At 49.9% G+C, this 17,312-nt stretch overlaps 1 protein-coding gene across 3 annotated transcripts in view; it reads left to right on the top strand.

Moving 5' to 3' along the window:
• The window catches only part of RFX2 (regulatory factor X2), a 56,629-nt gene that overhangs the window by 23,305 nt on the left and 16,012 nt on the right, over nucleotides 1–17,312 (top strand). The window contains exons 2-7 of one of the 3 annotated variants that reach the window (XM_081177736.1): nucleotides 1,567–1,679; nucleotides 3,378–3,467; nucleotides 5,470–5,549; nucleotides 7,798–7,888; nucleotides 10,700–10,774; nucleotides 15,602–15,783. In XM_081177736.1, the coding sequence (XP_081033862.1) occupies nucleotides 1,575–1,679; nucleotides 3,378–3,467; nucleotides 5,470–5,549; nucleotides 7,798–7,888; nucleotides 10,700–10,774; nucleotides 15,602–15,783 (623 nt within the window). In that variant the 5' untranslated portion in view covers nucleotides 1,567–1,574. Of the gene's footprint in view, nucleotides 1–1,566; nucleotides 1,680–3,377; nucleotides 3,468–5,469; nucleotides 5,550–7,797; nucleotides 8,063–10,699; nucleotides 10,775–15,601; nucleotides 15,784–17,312 lie in introns of all 3 variants that reach the window. The other 2 variants (XM_081177734.1, XM_081177735.1) reach the window with 2 other exon arrangements.

The following is a 17,312-nucleotide window of genomic DNA, read 5'->3' as shown; positions in this document are numbered from 1 at the left end:
GTGTACATGATGTTGCGACGTCGCGCGTGTGATCATTGCGCCTCCCTCCCTAAGCTGGGCAGAAGCTTCCCAAGGCTTTCGGAAGGACGCTCCAGGGGAACATATAGGGGGCTAGCCTAGTTCCCCTAGTCCACTGACAATGTGCCACTGGATGGAATTAGCTTCTGGTGTTTGTTCTACCTTTTAAGCATTTGTTAAATTCACTCTAGGGACGTGGGTGGCACTGTGGGTTAAACCACAGAGCCAAGGACTTGCCGATCAGAAGTTCGGCGGTTCGAATCCCGCAACGGGGTGAGCTCCCGTTGCTCGGTCCCTGCTCCTGCCAACCTAGCAGTTTGAAAACACGGCAAAGTGCAAGTAGATAAATAGGTACCACTCCGGCGGGAAGGTAAACGGCGTTTCCGTGCGCTGCTCTGGTTTGCCAGAAGCGGCTTAGTCATGCTGGCCACATAACCCGGAAGCTGTACGCCAGCTCCATCGGCCAATAAAGCGAGATGAGCACTGCAACCCCAGAGTCGGTCTCGACTGGACCTAATGGTCAGGGGTCCCTTTACTTTTAAATTCACTCTGTAAAAAATCTGACACACATAAAACCAATGAGAGAGAAGGAATGGAAAGTGACTCCGCCGAAAGAAACTTGACGGTACAAATTTAAATCCATACAATTGAAATTGGCTTAATCTTGAAATGTAATCCAATGAGACTGAAGACGGGACACTTGAGGTGCTGGACAAGGCAGTAAAAGACCTTCTGGATCCTTGGACTGATTTACATCAATAAGAGAACCAATTTTTGATGCGGTAAAAGAGATGTGTTCACCACCAGTTACAATTCCAAGCTCCGGCCGGCCAACTCTGTCTGGAGGAGGGCATAATCCGCAGGGGTCAGCAATCTTTTCCATCAAGAGGCCGGTCCACTGTCCCTCAGACCTTGTGGGGGACCGGACTATATTTTTTTTTTGGGGGGGGAAGAACAAATTCCTATGTCCCACAAATAATTTCATTGTAATTAATTGTTAATTTCATTGGACACAGGTTGTACATTGACAGTAAAAGTATTATTATTATTATTATTATTATTATTATTATTATTATTATTATTATCCAGAGATGCATTTTAAATAAAAGGACACATTCTACTCATGTAAAAATATGCTGATTCCTGGACCGTCCGTGGGCTGGATTGAGAAGGCGATTGGGTCGCATCCGGTCCCCAGGCCTTAGTTTGCCTACCCATGGCATAAGGCATCATCTTCTTTCGTTATTTCCCTGTCGTCGATCTCTTCCATCACACAGTTGTGCACGTAGGCTTCTTTTCTGACCACGACATCATTTTTAAAATAATTGCTGTTGTTTGCATATCTCGGTTTCCCGTCAGGGCGGAACTCGAACTCGAGATACTTGCGGCCGAACTTCCCCTTGTTGTGCCGAATGTAATAATGCAAATAGAAATTGCTTGCCATGGCTACTGGCCCACCGAGAAACCAGCATGCACCCTTAGCTTCTGCTGTTAATTAAAAACTGTGTCTTTGTTCCCTCCCCAACCCCATCATCCTCTCTCCCCTAGAGCCAGGCATGCAGGAGTCCGAGGGCGGCTCAGATTCCACGACTCCCGTGGCGCTGCGAACGTCGGCATCGGTCCAGGCCCCTGTGGTCCAGCCGGTGCCAGCATCCCAGCAGGTAACCTCTCCATCCGCTCTCTTCTCCCAAGTGATGCTTTCTTGCTTCCTTCAACTCCGAGCCTTTGGGCAGGGAGAGGGCGGTCTTATCTGCTTGCTGCCTCCCACCACCACCAAGGTAGTATCAGGAATGGGTACCACAGGGCATCTGTTGAGGTCCACAGTTCCCTATGCAGTCTGCCTCTTGTCTGTTCACCTGTCCCTCATTGTTCACAAACCTCACGAACCGTCTATACCAGGAGTAATAATAAACAAATAATAATTTTTTATTTATACCCCGCCCTTCCCGGTTCAGTAAACCGGGCTCAGGGCGGCTGACAACAAATTTAAAACACTTAATTGATGCAACAAAAAACCAGCATAAAATACAGTATAAAATGTGAATTCAAAATTCAAAATTCAATTTAGGAGGGAAATCCATCCAACAAACATTAGATGATCACCAGGGCTAGCTGGCTAAATTAGTCCTATTTGGGCCAGCGAGGAGACCAGGGGAGAATTAGCTGTGGGATACCAGAGCGGGTAATCTTCATAAAAAGGGAAGGAAGGGGAAGAAAAGATCAGGCTGAATTCTAATTAAAGGCCAGGTGGAATAGCTCTGTCTTACAGGCCGGTGGAAGGAAGTTAAATCCTGCAGGGCCCTGGTCTCATGGGACAGGGCATTCCACCAGGTCGGAGCCATCACTGAGAAGGGTAGTCAACCTTTTTATACCTACCGCCCACTAATGCATCTTTCTTGATGGTGAAAGTTCCTTACCGCCGTCCAGTGCTCGATGGAAGGAGGATTCAGCTTGTGCCATAGAACCCCACACCACCCACCTAGAATCCTGAAACTCCCACTAGTGGGCGGTAGGGACCACGTTAACAACCCGTGGTCTATATGGATGGGGCAAGTTGTAGGGCCTGCAGCAGGCGGGACAAAGGGTGGAGGAGAAATTAGATTCATGTTCACGTTCAAAGGCAAGCCTATTGAATTTGCACTCCCTGGAAGAAGCACGCAAACTGAAACACAGCCATCCTTCGAAATTTGCAGTGACGGTGGAACCTTGGTTCTTGAACGGCTCAGTCGACGAACAAATTGGCTCCCGAACGCCGAAAACCTGGAAGTGAGTGTTCCGGTTTTCGAACGTTTTTCGGAAGCCGAAGGTCCGATGTGGCTGTCGGCTATTGTCTTGTGGCATCCGAAAACACCAAAATAGTTTTCTCGTGGCATGGCTGCACCTCCGATGTGCAGTGGCTCTACATGGCATGAAATGAGTTTGCAAACCACGGTTTAGTGTCCTTTTTCATTTGGCAAGCCACGGTTATAACCCTGACTCTGCTTCCAGAGGCCCCTGCCTTATAGAAATGGGAGTGGGGAGTGGGTGGGAAACAGCAATTTCTAAACCATGGCCTGGCTTTTATGTATGAAAGCACAAGCGATGGTTTTAAAACCATAGTTTACTGGTGATGTCCGGAAAGAACCAGGGTTTCGTGTGTATTCTTCAGTGTTTGCCAAGTGTTCAGCGGCAGCCTCTGTTGGACACAGCGAGCCGCTTGCAGGCTGTTTTAATTTTTGGCTTATTGCTAGATTCCGATGTGTTTCCTGGTAGGGTTTATATGCGTGTTGAACACTGCCTCGAGGGATGTCAGCAGAGAGGTGCTTTTGTAAATGTAAAGGCATCAGAAAGGGTGATTCCGTGTTTGTTTCGTCTTCCAGAGGGTTTTGGTGCAAGCGACAGGCTCCACTCCGAAAGGGGCGCAAATGCAGCAACTGTCCGTCCCCAGAGTCCAGCAAGTTCCACAGCAGGTAATGTCCGTTTTGCAACAGAGACCAGGTTGCTCCCAGACTTCAGCTGAACCCTGTGCTGGCATCAGAAAAAAAGTCAAACGGGAAAAGAATAGACCATATCGCACCATCAGATGTCTTAGTAAAAGGTAAAGGGACCCCTGACCATTAGGTCTAGTCGTGACCAACTCTGGGGTTGCAGTGCTCATCTCGCTTTACTGGCCGAGGGAGCCGGCATACAGCGGGACTAAGCCGCTTCTAGTGAACCAGAGCGGTGCACGGAAACGCCGTTTACCTTCCCGCCAGAGCAGTACCTATTTATCTACTTGCACTTTGATGTGCTTTCGAACTGCTAGGTTGGCAGGAGCAGGGACCGAGCAACGGGAGCTCACCCCGTCACGGGGATTCGAACCGCCGACCTTCTGATCAGCAAGTCCTAGGCTCTGTGGTTTAACCCACAGCGCCACCCACGTCCCTTTCAAATGTCTTAGTTTGGGGATAATAGCGTAAGAACATAATATAACCTGCACCGGAAGCTGCACCGGGTTTTTGGCTTCCAAGGCAAAGTTTGCAAACTGGAACACCTACTTCCGGGTTTGCGGTTTCCTGAGTTCCAATTTGTTCGTGAACTGAGCTGTTCGAAAACCAAGGTACGATTATACAGATACGTTAACTGGACGCACTGCATTCAGACGAGCATCATTCTCTAAGCTTAAGTGGTGTTGCTATACAATTAAAGAAGAAAGAAAAATTTCCAGATGAATTTCAACCAAAAAGGTCCTACTCAGCACCTTAAGACGCGGGTGGCGCTGTGGGTTAAACCACAGAGCCTAGGGCTTGCCGATTGGAAGGTCGGCGGTTCGAATCCCCGCAATGGGTGAGCTCCCGTTGCTCGGTCCCTGCTCCTACCAACCTAGGAGTTCGAAAGCATGTCAAAGTGCAAGTAGATAAATAGGTACCACTCTGGCGGGAAGATAAACGGCGTTTCCGTGCGCTGCTCTGGTTCGCCAGAAGCGACTTAGTCATGCTGGCCACATGCGGCCAATAAAGCGAGATGAGCACCGCAACCCCAGAATCGGCCACGACTGGGCCATTTGGTCAGGAGTCCTTTACAGCACCTTAAAAACCTTACTTGGGAGTAAGTACCATTGAACTCAGGGGCACATACTTCTGAGTAGACACATTTTTCAAAACATAAATCCGAAGCGGCAGGATTTTCTTGTAATGAATTCTCTCTTCTTTTGATAATTCTGGAAGTCACCTAGCAAATGCAGGCCTGCTCTGAATTAGTTGACACATGTATCTATAGATTATTTATGACCTGGTGTTTGATTGACATCCTCAAAGTTTGCAACACATAAACCGCGCAAAGTCAAATCAGGAAACACCCTCCCCAACGTGGAGCATACCAGGCACTCCTGTCTTCCGCTGCCTCCCGCAGTTTGGTCAAACTCATGTTGGTTGCTTCGAGGACACTGTCCCACCATCTCGTCCTCTGTCGTCCCCTTCTCCTTGTGCCCTCCATCTTTCCCAACATCAGGGTCTTTTCCAGGGAGTCTTCTCTTCTCATGAGGTGGCCAAAGTCTTGGAGCCTCAGCTTCACGATCTGTCCTTCCAGTGAGCACTCAGGGCTGATTTCCTTCAGAATGGATAATCGGTTTGATCTCCTTGCAGTCCATGGGACTCTCAAGAGTCTTCTCTAGCACCATAATCCAAAAGCATCCATTCTTCGGCAATCAGCCTTCTTTATGGTCCAGCTCTCACTTCCATACATTCACATAGCATAGAATTGTTAAAAGATTCCCCCTGGCCCCTGAACTCCTCTTCCACCTTCCCAGTTGCTTTGCTGGTCTTAGAAATGTGTCATGGGAGAGGCTTTTGCTCAGCTGGGGTGCAGGGACACGAGACTGTTTCCCCCTCCGTTGCGCCTCCCAGCCCAGGGAGCTGGCGGGATGCTGATTCTGTTGTAGAGACGCAGTGGCAAGATTTCATGGCTGCTCCCATCTCCGTGCCTTTCTCTTAGGTGCAAACGGTACAGCATGTCTATCCGGCTCAAGTCCAGTACGTCGAAGGAGGAGAAGCTGTCTATACCAATGGGACCATGTAAGTATCCCTTCCCTCCCTTCCCATCCCAGTTACCATATTGGCCTGAATATAAGCCTCACTTCCCCCCCCCCCCAAATTCTGACCGTGGAAAGTTAAATGGCGGCTTAAATTCGCGACCTTACCAAAACTGGCTTTTACGATATCGCTGCCGGAACAGATGTACGGTAAGATGGAACGGGTGTGAGTGCCTGTGGAATTGTAAGGGAGCGGCTTATATTCAGCTTTTTTCTCCCCTCCCCCCGAATTTTAAAGGTGCGGCTTATATTCAGGCCAATACGGTATTTGTGTGTTTAGATTCGAACACACAACCTGTCCCCCCTTCATCCAGGTGAATACTGGGGCAATGTACCATACCTATAGCATGTCTGATCGCCTTTCCTCCTCTGCCTCTGCTCCCGCCCCGCCCCGCCCACCAGGAGCTCAGGATAGCTTTTTAGTTTAGAGAGAAGGCGATTAAGAGGACACACGATCACTGTGTATAAAATAATGAATGCCGGGCTGGGGGGGGAGTGGATAGAGGAATGCTTTTTCACCCTTTTTTCTGAGGTGGTGGGAACATGCAGTGGATCTGAATGCCGTAAAAATTCAGGACAGATAAAATTCAGGCCGCAGTTGTAGCATACATAAATAACCTTTTTTGACGCCTGGGAATTTCAATCTGAATTATCCCCAACAGAAAGGACTCGGGGGAGGGGGAGGGAGTACATTTAAACATTTTTTTCAATTCATTATAGATCATTTCCCAGGGCAATATCTGATTTTCAACTTTGTGATATTCTCACCACCTTAACATCACAATATACCAATATATCACAATGTCTGGAACAAGGATGAAGCCTCATGGTTCCCCCCCCCCGGCCCCCCGTATCGTGATTTTTGCATAGCACACACAAACACACACCCTGATTTGCAATATATGGCCAAGTCAAAAATTATGGAAGCAAGATCACGATAGGGACTTTGCATGATATATTGAGATATTGAATAATCCCCAGCAGAAAGGACTCTGGTTTTGGGGGGGAAGTACTTTCAAACCCCTCCCCCCCCAGATTTTTTTATTGATTTTCCAAATTTATAACAACTATAACACACAAAGAAAAAAGAAAAACATTACAATACTAAAAAAGGAAAAACAAACATGTAAACACCTATTACTTTAAGTCCTATTTTAATTTACATTGTTAACTGACTTCCTCTATTCCCCCCTTACTGAGTTTCAATGAATCACCTTGTAACAGCTCTCCAATATCCTGTTTCTAATCAAATTAACTCCATCAATTTACTATCTTCATTCTCTTTTCATTATTATCTGAATCCATAATATTTACAGTTAATTCTTACTATAATCCTACGCCTATATGATACTTTCAAGTGATTCTGCTTATCTTATGATACAATATTTAGCTAAATAGTCTTTATAAAATAATAACAACAACAACAACAACAACAACAACAACAACAATAATAATAATAATAATAATAATAATAATAATAATAATTTATTATTTATACCCTACCCATCAGGCTGAGTTTCCCCAGCCACTCTGGGCGGCTCCCAATCAAGTATTAAAAACAATACAGCGTTAAATATTAAAAACTTCCCTGAACAGGGCTGCCTTCAGATGTCTTTTAAAGATAGGATAGCTGCTTATTTCCTTCACATCTGAAGGGAGGGCGTTCCACAGGGCGGGTGCCACTACCGAGAAGGCCCTCTGTCTGGTTCCCTGTAACCTTACTTCTTGCAGGGAGGGAACCACCAGAAGGCCCTTGGAGCTGGACCTCAGTGTCCGGGCTGAACGATGGGGGTGGAGACGCTCCTTCAGGTCTACTGGGCCATTTAGGGCTTTAAAGGTCAGCACCAACACTTTGAATTGTACTCAGAAACATACTGGGAGCCAATGCAGATCTCTCAGAACCGGTGTTATGTGGTCTCGGCGGCCGCTCCCAGTCCCCAGTCTAGCTGCCGCATTCTGGATTAATTGCAGTTTCCGGGTCACCTTCAAAGGTAGTCCCACGTAGAGCGCATTGCAGTAGTCCAAGCGGGAGATAACTAGAGCATGGACCACTCTGGTGAGACAGTCCGCGGGCAGTTTCTTCCAGTCTTCTTGATAGTACTTTCAAACCCTTAGGTCTTCCCAGACCCTCTCGGAAGGCCCTCCTGCCCGACTGCATGTGTTCGTAACTAAACCCCTTCTCTCTTTGTCTCCTGCCTCTTCCCCCCACCCCAACCCCGGTCTTCCGGCAGACGTGCCGCTTATTCCTACAACACGGAAGCTCAGATCTACGCCCCCAGCAGCGCCTCCTCCTACTTCGAAGCGCAGGGAGGCAGCTCTCAGGTGAGCACCGGGCCCTCGTCGCCCACCACCATCCCCTCGCACGGCATGGTGGGCCTCGCGATGGACATCGGGGGAAGCCAGATCGTGTCCAGCTCGGGAGCCTACCTCATCCACAGCGGCATGGAGAGTGCCAGGCACGCCCTCTCGCACACCTCGCGCTCCTCCCCAGCCACGGTACGTCGGGGCTTGCCGCTGCCGCCTCCCTGAAGTCACATTGAGGTGCATTCTGAGAAAGGGGGGGTGTTTCAGGCACCCGCAAGGGAAGGCGGCGGTGGTTGTTGGACATTGGGACTGGCAGGGCAGAACTCGTAGGCAGAGCCAGAGTTGGTGGCAGGTGGAGTCAACCCAGTCTAGGGCAGGGGTCAGCAACCTTTTTCAGCCGTGGGCCGCTCCACCGTCCCTCAGACCATGTGGTGGGCCGGACTATACAGTGGTACCTCAGGTTACATACGCTTCAGGTTACATATGCTTCTGGTTACAGACTCTGCTAACCCAGAAATAGTGCTTCAGGTGAAGAACATTGCTTCAAAAATTGTGCTCCGGCAGCGCAGCAGGAGGCCCCATTAGCTAAAGTGGTGCTTCAGGTTAAGAACAGTTTCAGGTTAAGTACGGACCTCCGGAACGAATTAAGTACTTAACCCAATGTACCACTGTATTTTGGGGAAAAAATATGAATGAATTACTACGCCCCACAAATAACCCAGAGATGCATTTTAAATAAAAGCACACATTCTACTCATGTAAAAACACGCTGATTCCCAGACCGTCCGTGGGCTGGATTGAGAAGGCGATTTGGGCCGCATCCGGCTCCCCGGGCCTTAGTTTGCCTACCCCTGGTCTAGGGTTCTTCCCCATCTGTGTCACTGCTGAGTAATAGGAGGGCAGGGATGTGGGTGGCGCTGTGGTCTAAACCACTCTAGGGCTTGCCAATCAGAAGGTCAGTGGACAAACACCGGCTTCCTCGGCCTAAACTCAAGATGAGCTCCGCAACCCCATAATCACCTTTGACTGGACTTAACCGTCCAGGGGTCCTTTGTCTTTTACTTTACACTCATCTCAGACTCATCTGTCTGCTACCAGCTAGTGTAGACGCGGGTGGCACTGTGGTCTAAACCACTGTGCCTCTTGGGCTTGCCAGTCAGAAGGTCAGCGCTTCGAATCCCTGCAACAGGGTGAGCTCCCATTGCTCCATCCCAGCTCCTGCCCACCTAGCAGTTCGAAAGCACCTCAAAGTGCAAGTAGATAAATAGGTACCGCTCTGGCGGGAAGGTAAACGGTGTTTCCGTGCGCCGCTCTGTTTTGCCAGAAGCGGTTTAGTCATGCTGGCCACATGACTCGAAAAAACTGTCTGTGGACAAACGCCAGCTCCCTCGGCCTATAGAGCGAGATGAGCGTGCAACCCCAGAGTCGTCCACGACTGGACCTAACGGTCAGGGGGTACCTTTACCTTTATGCCTGGATCTGGACTCTGTACTTCTGTAAATAGCAATAGCTTTTTCTGCCGCTGCATCACATGGTTCAAGTTGGGGGCCAGTGCCCCATTTACGTAGTGGATCAGCGTCCACTGGGAGTAGAAGTACAGAAGTTGAGCATCTCTGCTGCAGTAGATAAATGGACATTTGGGACTCAGGTGTGTGTGTTGGGGTGGGCCTAAAAGCAACTCTCCTGTCTTGCATGGGGTACTGCCAAACTTTGCATTTACATCCGGTGCATTGAGCCTTTTATATACCTCCCCTCAAGATGGGAGAAATAAAAGGCTTTAAAGCTGTGCAGATTGGACTCATAGCTGTCAACTCACAGATTTGAAAATAAGGGACCAGCAGCCTCGAAAATAAGGGATCAGCAGCCAAAATAAGGCATTTTAGTCAACCAGCAGCCAAGCGGTGGTTCCCACAGCGCAGCAACCCGGCAAAGGGGATGCAGCAAGGGAAACCACCGTCACCTCTCCGCTGGGAAGCGCTGAGCAAAGGCGAGTCCCCAGGCAATGCGGCCGATTTGATTGGCACAAGGCATGCAAGCTCCACCCCCCAGTCGTTCTTAGACTCCTTATTGGGTGAGCAACGCAGCCAAGCAACACAGTTGGAGCCTCCCTCCTCCCTGGCCGGCAGGGAGGGAGGGAAAGGAGCTGCTTCTTTGAAACCCGGGAAATTTAAGGGACATCATCAATAAGGGACAGCAGCGGGACACGGCGCTGGGATAAGGGACTTTCCCGCCAAATAAGGGACAGTTGACAGCTATGATCGGACTGCTTTGAGGAAAAGTTGAAGGAGCTGAGCAATACTGAAGAAGAGAAGTCTTAAGGGGGGGGTGGGTGATGGCAGATTCCTTTTTCGCGTGAAAAAGGGCAGAAACGGAAAGACTGATATCCAATGCTGGTTTTAGATGAACCCATTGAAATGGATGAGCATGGCCAATTTGGGCCCATTAATTCCACTGGGTCCGAGGAAACCCTTTCTGCTTTCAACCCCCAAGTCGCCACTGCCTTCCTGTTTAGATGTGTGACTTCTAAATCAATGATAAATGCCCGATAAACCTATATTTGCAGCGCAAGGGGCTGCTTCTTTCTCTTTCGCACCCCCTCCCCCCCAAATAATACCACCCGCACCGTGTGGCTTCTTTTGCATGCCTTCCACCCCCCCAGTGTAACATTTGTGCTTTCCTGCGCCTGATCCCACGCCCCACTTCACCTGTTTGAGGGAAGGGCTTCACACTGGCTCAGGCGGGTCTCCCCCCCCCCCCCGGCTGTTTGCCGAATGTCTGATTTCCCTTCTTTTCTCTCTCTCTTTGGCCTCGCTGCCGCCCCTCTTCCAGCTTGAAATGGCGATTGAAAACCTCCAAAAAAATGAAGGCATAACGTCGCACAAAAGCAGCTTGCTGAACAGCCATGTAAGTTTGCCTCCCACCTGCCTGGCCCCTCCGTAGACAACCCACCCCCTGCCCCGGCGCCCTGTTTTCCAGCTTCTGTGCGCTTTTCAGAATCCCATTTACTGCAGCGAAGCACAAGCCGAGCATCTTGCGGCACTTGAAAAGCAAGCACGTATCTCCCCCACCGCCGGTTGCCAGGAGCAAACTTCAGCCCTGCAAACGATTCATTAAATCCGTGGTTCCCAATTAGTGAAGTACTGCGGACCCTGCTCTTTTCCAGAAGCCAAGCCGTGCGCCCCCTGCTTTTGAAAACGTTGACGTTTCTAGGGTAGTTTTTGTTCCGCGAATGGTGCAACGGACCCCCTACTGTATTTTTCGCTCTATAAGATGCACCAGACCACAAGGCGCACCTAGTTTTTGGAGGAGGAAAACAAGGAAAAAAATATCCTGAATCTCAGAAGCCATAACAGCAAGAGGGATCGCTGCGCAGTGAAAGCAGCAATCCCTCTTGCTGTTCTGGCTTCTGGGATAGCTGCGCAGCCTGCATTCGTTCCATAAGACGCACACACATTTCCCCTTTTTAGGAGGGGAAAAGTGCGTCTAATAGAGCAAAAAATACGGTAAATGTGCTCCCCGGTTTTGAGCTTGTGAGGCGCACACATCACAAGGCAAGGCAGCAGAGACAGATAGGTCAGAAAGGACCACGCCATCTGCTGGGAAACTTCCCCACTCCTGAAATGCAACATAGGAAAATTGTACCTAATCAGATCCATCTACCTTGTCTGCACTGACTGGCAGCCGCTCTGCAGGGTTAATAATAATAATAATAATAATAATAATAATAATAATAATTTATTATTTATACCGCGCCCATCTGGTTGGGTTTCCCCAGCCACTCTGGGCGGCTTCCAACAAAACACTAAAATACAATAACCTATTAAACATTTTCCCTAAACAGGGCTGCCTTCAGATGTCTTCTAAAAGTTTGGTACTTACTTTCCTCTTTGACATCTGGTGGGAGGGTGTTCCACAAGGCGGGTGCCACCACCGAGAAGGCCCTCTGCCTGGTTCCCTGTAGCTTTGCTTCTCGCAGCGAGGGAACCGCCAGAAGGCCCTCGGCGCTGGACCTCAGTTTCGGGCAGAGCGGGTCATACAATCGTTGAATTGTAGAGATGCCAAGGACCTTCCATGTGTGAACTGGGCCACTGAGCTGCAGTTTCCCCCCTATAAACCAAGCCCCCTGTTTTAGCCCCTGTGCTTCCGAACGAAGGGCTGATTTGAAAGGAAATGGTGGGATGCTACCATGGACAAGCCAGGCTGTGGAATCATTTAGTTCAGTGTTTCCCGCACTGGCTGGCAGGGGCTCTCCGGGGTTCCATGTAGGGGTCTCCCTCTCAACCCTACTGGGGATCCTAAAGGTTGAAATCTTGGACCTTCTGCATGTGTGATGGCAGGCCGCCTAAGACACAGCAATGGCCAAGCTGCCCATTGACGCCCACAAACATTAAGCTTCTGTGGCATATTAACTGCTTTGTATGTGCTGCTGGGTACCGATCAATCACTTGTACCAGGGGCGCTGGTGGCGCTGGGGTCTAAACCATTGCGCCTCCTGGGCTTGCTGATCAGAAGGTCGGCGGTTCGAATCCCCACGACGGGGTGAGCTCCCGTTGCTCTGTCCCAGCTCCTGCCAACCTAGCAGTTCGAAAACACGCCAGTGCAAGTAGATAAATAGGTACCACTGCGGCGGGAAGGTAAACGGCGTCTCCATGCACTCTGGACAATCACAGTGTTCCATTGTGCCAGAAGCGGTTGAGTCCTGCTGGCCACATGACCCGGAAAGCTGTCTGTGGACAAATGCCGGCTCCCTTGGCCTGTAAGCGAGATGAGTGCCGCCTTTGACTGGACTTAACCGTCCAGGAGTCTTTTACCTTTACCTTTAAAAAAAATTACTTGTACCCCGCCCACCTGACAGGGTTGCCCCAGCACCTTTGGGCGGCTTCCAACATAATAAAAACACAGCAAATAATAATAATATTCTTATTTATTCCCCAGCCACTCTGGGCAGCTTCCAACATAATAGAAAAACAGCAAATATAAAACATTTAAAACTTCCTGGCTGCCTTCAGATGTCTCCGGAAAGTCGCGCAGTTGTTTATCTCCTTTGACATCTGACGGGAGGGCGTTCCACAGGGCAGGCGCCACCACCGAGAAGGCCCTCTGCCTGGTTCCCTGCAACCTCACTTCCCGCAGGGAGGGAACCGCCAGAAGGCCTTCAGAGCTGAACGATGGGGGTGGAGACGCTCCTTCAGGGATACTGGGCCGAGGCTGTTTATGGATTTGAAAGGTCAGCACCAACACTTTGAATTGTGCTCTGAAATGTACTGGGAGCCAATGGAGGTCTTTCAGGACTGGTGTTATATGGTCTCAGAGGCCAGTCCCAGTCACCAGTCTAGCTGCCGCATTCTGGATTAGTTGTAGCTTCCGAGTCACCTTCAAAGCTTTGCTTCTGGTCCACTGCTCCTTCCAGAAATGCCCCCCTTATCCGCAGCCTTCCCCGTCTTCCGTCGCAGCAGAACGTCCTCTGCTTGGCTCCTCTTTCTCTCCTGTCCTGAAGTGGTGCCCCTTCTTGCTACCTGCCAAGTTAACTGCATGCTCCTTCGCCCTTCACAGAGCTTTTGGTAGCTTCTCTCCGTTGTCGGGTTCAGGGGAGGAAGAGCAGGGAGCAACGCAACAGTTGCGGGGCAGGAAAGAGCTGCGGTGTATTGCAGCGTGTGTGTTATCGAGCAGACTCTGAACTTAGGTCTGTCTGAAGCAGTCCTATAGCATGTTAGGCTGGGGCTGGGGAACTGTTTTTGGCCTGGCAGCCCAGATCTTCATCTCCCTTCCTCTGTCCCTCCAGTCTCCCCCCCCCCTCCCGCCAACCTGGCAAAGTTGAACAGTGGGTAGAGAGGCCAGCCCCTCGCCAGCATGTTTTCTGCATGAAACATTGGCAAAGCAGCACTAGGCAGGGTTGAGGTTCTCTGCTTCATCGGTTCATGAGTTGGGAGGGCGCGGGGGGCGTGTGAGGTTTTAGTCTGGCCCTGAATGGTTTCGGGGGCCCAGTTGGATGCCCCAGTAGGGACTGAAGCTTCTGCATTCAAGATCGTACTTGCTCCGCCGCTAAGCTGCCGTTTTGCGTGGCGAGTTCCCGCCTCCCCCCAATGAAATAAAGACACAGGACACAAGAATTCAGGTCAGTGGGTCGAATTAGGCCACAACTTTATTGATTACAGTGGTGCCTCGAAAGACGAAAAGAATCCCTTCTGTGATTCTCTTCGTCTAGCGGTTTTTTCGTCTTGCGAAGCAAGCCCATTGAAGGATTAGCGGATTAGCGCTTTTAGCGGCTTTTAGCGGCTTATCGGATCAGCTGATAAGCGGCTTAGCGGCTTAGAAAAAGTGGGGGGAAAGGGGAAAAAACCAGCAGGAACTCGCAATACATTGTCGTCTTGCGAAGCAAGCCCATAGGAAATTCATTTCGCGAAGCACCTCCAAAACGGAAAACTCTTTCGTCTAGCGAGTTTTCCGTCTTGCGAGGCATTCGTCTTGCGGGGCACCACTGTACAGGAATTGAGCGGTATTGGCTTAGGCATTGGTCCTAACTACTAACCGGCTAGAAGCCGGAAGGGTTAATCACCAGGGGGAGGAGTCCTGCTGAGGCACGTCAACTAGGCCTTCCCCTGGGGTCACCACTCGGGGGCGTGCCGTGGGCCCATACCTCCCTAGGCTTAGGACAAGGCCACGCCCCCCGGAATCCTTTACCGGACTACCCTTTGATTTGGGGGAAGGTGATGGCGCTACCTCCCCCCCATCATCTGCATAACAATAGGACAGTACCCCTACCAATGCCTAACTGCTGCAGCAGCGGAGGAAAAGAGGAGGAGCCTCGGCTGCGGCAGGTTTAAATAGCTGAGGCCCCGCCCCCGGAGCCAGCTGATTGGCTGGCCCGGGGTATGACACGGGCGGGGATTCCCTTAGGTATCGCGGGGGCTGTAGCCAGCCCCCACGAATGTGGGGAAGGGGCGTGACGCCCGCAACCCCACCTCCTATGTTTATTGCGGAAGTGGCTTTCCCACAACAAATTCAGGTTTCGTCCCTTGCAACAACAGAAAAAATTGGCCTACCCAACCATTTTGGGGACCTGCGATCAGACCGTAGTAGAATTTATTTTATTGCATGAAATTTCTTCGGCGATCCCTCGTAGCCGAGTAAGATTGCCTTCCCTAAACACGGTCTTAACAATGAGTCCGTAAGTGACTGTGGAGGCCAATTCTGGATCCCCACGTCCTTCCGCAGTGGGGACATCAGTTTCCGGGCGGGAGCTGATCACGGTGTAGATTTGCCAAGCGTGCCTTCCTCCTAGCACGTTTCTCCCTTGTGTCCTGAGTTTGAGTGTCTTCAAGGCCCATGACACCTTTGGCAAAGGCTGTTCTTTGCCAAATTTATACACCCCTCAAAGCGGTTTGCAAAAGACGACCGCTGCCTTTTGCGCGTTTGCTTGGTGGTAGGGGGAGAGGTTCATAGAATCGAATCATAGATTTGTAGAGCTGGAAGGACCCCTGTGGATCATCTATCCCAACCCCCTGCAACGCAGGAATATTATCTGTCCCATACAGGGATCGAACCCACAACCTTGGGGTCATCAGCACCACTCTCTAACCAACTGAGCTACCCTAGTGCTCTCTTTTACGTTTGGTTCCAGTTGCGTCCTCTGTGGGAGCTGTGCGCGTGCGAACGAGCGGGACCCAGCATGCAAAACCCTCTTAAATTCTCTCTCCCCCCTTCTCTCCCTTTAAAAAATGAAACCTGCAGCTTCAGTGGCTGCTGGACAACTACGAGACGGCCGAAGGGGTCAGCCTGCCCCGCAGCTCTCTCTATAACCATTACCTGCGCCACTGCCAAGAGCACAAACTGGACCCCGTGAACGCCGCGTCCTTCGGGAAGCTGATCCGCTCCGTCTTCATGGGACTGAGGACCCGTCGGCTTGGCACAAGGTTTGCAGGGCAGGCGGGGTTGCGGCAGAGGGGGCTTAAGAGGCCTCTGCAGGGAAAATTTACGGAATACAGTGGTGCCTCGCAAGACGAAATTAATTCGTTCCGCGAGTTTTTTCGTCTAGCGAATTTTTCGTCTTGCGAAGCACGGTGTCGGAAATGTTTTGGAAAAGCTTCAAAAATCACCAAAAACCTCAAAAAAAGGCTACCACACCGCGTTCTATGAGTTGCTCCTCGAAGTCAAGTCGCAACTGTATTAACGGTGTTAAGAAAAAGGAAACAAACTTGCAAGACGTTTTCGTCTTGCGAAGCAAGCCCATAGGAATTCGTCTTGTGAAGCAGCTCAAAAACTGCAAAACCCTTTTGTCTAGCGAGTTTTTCATCTTGCGAGGCATTCGTCTTGCGGGGCACCACTGTATCTGAAAAGTATATGTGATGTTCAAACAACGCTAGTGGGGTTTCAAGAAGCACTGTGAAATTGGAGATATATTGTTAAAAAGAAAGAGTTAGGGGAAGGGAAGACTAACAGCAATATTAAACATAAGAAATGTGTCATTGAGAGATAAATATGGATGATAGAGGAGCTGAAGGAAGTCCTAAATGAGATAAATTTGTGAAAATTTGGATTAAAAAATTGTATATTTGTGTTGAAAATTAATTAAAAAATTATTCAAAAAAAAAGAGGCCTCTGCAAACACCGGGCCCAATCTCCCTTCAAAACCCTGAGGACTGGAAACTTAGCTTTATTTCCAGGGACTGCAGCTCAGCGCTGGAGGGCATACTCTCCAAGCCTGTGCAACCCCCATTGTCTCTAGGCAGGGCCGCGAAAGACCCCATGAGAGCTGCAAAAAGGCAGTATTTGCAGTGCCCAGCTTGATGGACCCAATTATCTGACTTGGCGTAAGGCTACTTCCAGCGTTCTTATTGTAGCCTTATTAGACTTTACCGATTGGTGGGCTCTGCGTTGCTCCCGGACGGGAAGAAGGAAGTCAAATGACACCGAGGGTTCGTTCAGAGAAAGAGTTCTTTATTTCTGCTCTCCGGAGCAGCAGAAAGGCACTTGCGTGGTCACTTCACAGCAAGTCCAAAGAAATGAGAAATTTCATGCAGTATATATATTCTCCAGGCACCCTCTGCCCCCTTCCCCAGGAGTGCAGACACGTAAGCTTATACACGTAAGTTGACATCACAGATGTTCCTGTTCCGGTGCTCTTAACCATAAAAGAGTTTTCCTTCCTGTACTTCTGACCATATAAGGGTATTCCTGTTCTGGCACTCTTATTTTGGGGTAAGAAGGTCACCAACTCCTGGCGCTGTTCCTGGACTAGGTCTGTGGTCAGGATGTAAGATAAGGCCCAGACGTGTCATCCCTGTTCCACTTTGGAACGGACAAGGCCATCCGTCATTACCGGCCTTCATGGACTGATAAGGGAGAGAGCTTTGAGCACTTGTTTATGCAGCTGGGTTTTGGCTCAAGAGCTCAAGTTAAAGCATTATAGAAATGTTCCCTTGGAAAAGGAAATAAAAGTGGA

Source organism: Podarcis bocagei (assembly GCF_964188305.1).
Source record: "Podarcis bocagei genome assembly, chromosome: 18".
NCBI lineage: Eukaryota > Metazoa > Chordata > Lepidosauria > Squamata > Lacertidae > Podarcis > Podarcis bocagei.
This window is presented reverse-complemented; position numbering and strand designations above follow the sequence as displayed.